This window comes from Molossus molossus, unplaced genomic scaffold, assembly GCF_014108415.1.
Source record: "Molossus molossus isolate mMolMol1 unplaced genomic scaffold, mMolMol1.p scaffold_m16_p_4, whole genome shotgun sequence".
Lineage (NCBI taxonomy): Eukaryota > Metazoa > Chordata > Mammalia > Chiroptera > Molossidae > Molossus > Molossus molossus.
In genome coordinates this window covers 126,875,616-126,879,312 of record NW_023425377.1, presented here as the reverse complement: position 1 = coordinate 126,879,312, position 3,697 = coordinate 126,875,616, and the positions used below count along the sequence as shown (strand labels likewise).

Sequence of the window (3,697 nt, the reverse complement as noted above, 5' to 3'; positions counted from 1 at the left end):
AGGGTCGACGCTCAACCACGGAGCCACACTGGCCGGACTGACATTCTTTTGATAGGTATAAGTCAAGTAAGTATTGTTTTTTTAAAAAATGATTTAAACGATATTTTTCTAAGATGCTATGGAAACTAAACTGACAAGGCTCATTAAAAATAATTGTTAATAAACAAAAAAAAAACTAAGTCTGGTTTCCTTTCGACAGTTAAATATTTAATGCTCTGATTTCCACTTTACACGTGTTTAAACGGACAAAGAATAATTTTACCTCCTCGGAAGGCTTTCATGTTAATTCGGGGTTTCCTGGTTCACTGTATGGCAATAAACCCACACAGGTATTGTCCAGCAGCATTTTGTTTGTTGTCATGGTAATGTAACACTTACAACCACTACCTATAAACACATCATTTATTTGGTCTGACAAATATCTTCTCCAGTTGTAAATTCTTAGAAAGAAAATGCTAAGAATTGAGAATACTGAAGTTGCTGAAAAGAACCTCCGCGTTTGTAGTATTTCCATTTTCTCTTGCCAGAGTACATCAGAAATGTGTCCTCACCATAACAGACCATCTTGCTCAAGTCATAACTGACTGGTGTCACGGAGATGCAGAATTTTGTAGTTGTCTGCACACAGCACTAGGACTGTGTTCACAGGTACAAATACTGTGGTGGTGACCACTACTACTTTGTAGACCAATGTGTTTCCTCTCCTCCTCCTCTCCTCCAAGGCCCGTTTAAAAACAGCACCTCACAGAGTATCAGCAAAAACCAAAGGCGGCACTAACTACTGTCAGGAACAGAAGACTCTGTGGCGCAGAGAGACATCGGAGCCCAGGGAGCAGACGTCCTCGAGGTCACGCGCCGCGCTGAGTGTCCTTCGCTATGGAGACCTGTCCTTCCTCTGATGCGGCGCGTCCAACCTACTCGGAGCGACCACACCGTTTTCTGCTCCTTTTCTGGAAGACCTGCCTTTCACCCGCTTCTTCTTGGCCGCGGGGGCCTGCAGGGTGGTGTCGCCCTCCAGCCACCTCTGCAGCTGGGCACTGCACAGGTCCCAGGTGACATAGGCCTGGATGGTGCAGCTGGACAGGAGCACCGCGATCTTGGCCGCCAGCACGCTCACGTCGCCCGTGGCCGCGTCCAGGTTCCGGGCCTGGCCCCCAGCCAGGTGGAGGCCCACGGTGAGCACGGACACCACGAGGGTCCCCAGCCGGCCCAGGATGAAGGCCACGGCCCAGAGCGCCGCGCCGCGCGGGGGCCTGCCGTCGCCCAGGTGCACGAGGTGGCGCACGTGCGTGAGCAGCTCCACGACGTAGTGCATGGTGAGCAGCAGCAGCCCCAGGTGGTGCAGGTACAGCAGGTAGGCGCCCGCGATGTGGAACAGGTGCAGGCCGATGTAGACCAGCTGGCGCGGCAGGTCCTGCGGGCGCGTCCGCTGGAAGTAGAGCTCGGGCACCGCGTGGCACCAGTAGGCCAGCTGCGCCACGTAGAAGAGCTTGGTGCGGAAGGTCATGGTGGCCGGCGGCGCGCGCCACAGGCGGGCGGGCTCGGCCAGGCAGCCCTCGGCCAGCAGCACGGCGGCGCCCCACACGCACGACACCAGGTAGAAGGCGCCCAGCTGGCCCGCCTCGTGGAAGCGGCCCTGCCGGGCGCGCGGCAGCTGCAGGCGGCGCGCCACGCGGTCCAGCACGTACTCCTGCAGCGTGGCGTGCACCAGGACGGCCACCAGCGAGTAGAAGAAGACGGTGGCCAGGTCGCGCGCGCCGTAGCGGTAGCGCGCGCGGGGCGGGGGCGCCTCGGCGGGGGCGGGGACGCCGTGCTGCAGCGTCAGGAACACGAAGGACGCCTCGGCCGTGCGCTCGAACAGCAGCCCGAGCACGAAGAACATGCCCACGCACGCCGCCAGGTCCGCGTGGTTCTGCAGCACGAACTCGTGGCTGAGCACGGGCGGCTGCCGCCGGCGCAGCGCCATGGCCGGGCCGGGCTGGGGGCCTCCTCACTGCAGCGCCCCGCCACTGTCACCGCCGCCCCGGCCCCACCCCCGCCCGGGGCGCGGCCGCCCACCCCGCCCACCTCGGCCCGCCGCCCCCGCCCGCTCGGGAGCGCACTCCGCGGCCCAGCGCCGCTCGGCGCATGTGCAGGCTCCGCAGGGAAAGGCAACGCCCCCCCACCCCCGCGCGCCCGGGGCGGGGCTTAGGGTCCCACGTGGGGCGGGGCTTAGGGGCCGCACGTGGGGCGGCGCGCGGGCTGGGAACCCAGCTGCTTGCTGGCGGGTGTGCCTGCGTCTTCCCTGCGGATCCTGCAAAGCGGCACGTCTCTGCCGGGTCGTCACAGCGCCACCCGCCAAGGACAGACGCAAACGCCCAGAGTGCACGGTGTCTCCCAGGGCTGCTCGGAGCTTCAGTGTTATAAACGCAACCCCTAGAAAGCCCAGTGAAATAAGTGCGGTTATTACCTCTCTGCCAACCGCACAAGAAACAGGGAGGTCCTGTCCTAACCCGTTCATCCACTTACTCACGTCACACAGGACAAACTGAGGCACAGAGAGGTCAAGTGATATGCGCAAGACCACACAGCTGCTGAGAGCCAAGCCTTGAACCCCGTCTGCATCCAGCCTGTGCCCTCCCCTGCGGGGCTCTGTGACCTGTTACTGTGCGTCAGTCAGACCTGAAAAGGGTTTACCAGGGCCACAGCCAAGCACACTATAAAGTAGGTACCTACCAGCAGTAACAGTGGTGGCCATGAGTGTCATCGCATTTACTGTATTTCAAAGGATTGGGTAGTGGTTGGAAGCAGAAACCTACCAGTTCATGGAAGGTTCTTTTGGCCACAATGCCCGAAACTGAATTTCCTCACCCTAGAACAGTGGTTCTTAACCTTCCTAATGCCGGACCCTTTGGTACAGCTCCTCATGCTGTCTGTGGGCGTATCTGCATGTGGGCGGACCCGCCTGGAGAGGATGGAGGAGCGGGGTCTCGTTCCTAAGACCATCGGAAATACGTGTTTTCTGATGGTCTCAGGTGACCCCTGTGAAAGGGCCGTTGGACCCCCAAAGGGTCGTGATCCACAGGTTGAGAACTGCTGCTCTAGAGGAAACCAAGGTTTCATTATTTTGGTCTTTGCATATCATTTTTCTAAAGTTCACATATCAAGAAACAGCTTTTGTAGATGCTGATACCTTTCCCAGTTCAAACTCCCTATTAGTCTTCAAATTTCTCTTTGCATCCAAAGCCACTTGCTTGTTTCTTTCGTGTCTCCTGAGATCACCATCATTACTGACAGAGTGAACATTTGAAGTTTGGAATGGACATGTTAGAAGAAAGCGCTCCGTGGTGTAACCACTCGAGTGCATATTAAATTGATGATGATACCCATTCATCCCCGTCTCCCTTCAGGCTCTGCACCACCAGGGACAGTCTGACTTGTGCAGCAACGTGTAAGGTGTGGAGACAGCGCTCTGTCAGTGGGGTGTGCCTGCATTCCCCAGAGCAGCCGGACATCCGCAGTTGCTGGTGGGAATTTGCTGTGGGAAGTGGTCCTGAGTTAAGGAAAGAAAGTGCCTACATATTTTTCCAGGGTGCGAATTCGCTCATTCTTGAAGGATTGCTCACCGGATGACCCTATGGGGCTGCCTATCAGAAGACCTCCGTGGCCTCTCCGCGTGGCGTTGTCCCAGGGCGGGGGGTGTAGATAGGTCCTGAGA

General features: G+C 57.7%; 1 protein-coding gene across 1 annotated transcript; it reads right to left on the bottom strand.

Moving 5' to 3' along the window:
• Nucleotides 1–779: 779 nt before the first annotated feature.
• Nucleotides 780–1,966, bottom strand: TRAM1L1 (translocation associated membrane protein 1 like 1). Its single transcript, XM_036241053.1, has one exon. It carries the CDS (start codon nt 1,964–1,966, stop codon nt 875–877), a length of 1,092 nt encoding a protein of 363 aa, XP_036096946.1. The 3' UTR covers nt 780–874.
• Between the last annotated feature and the right edge of the window lie 1,731 nt (nt 1,967–3,697).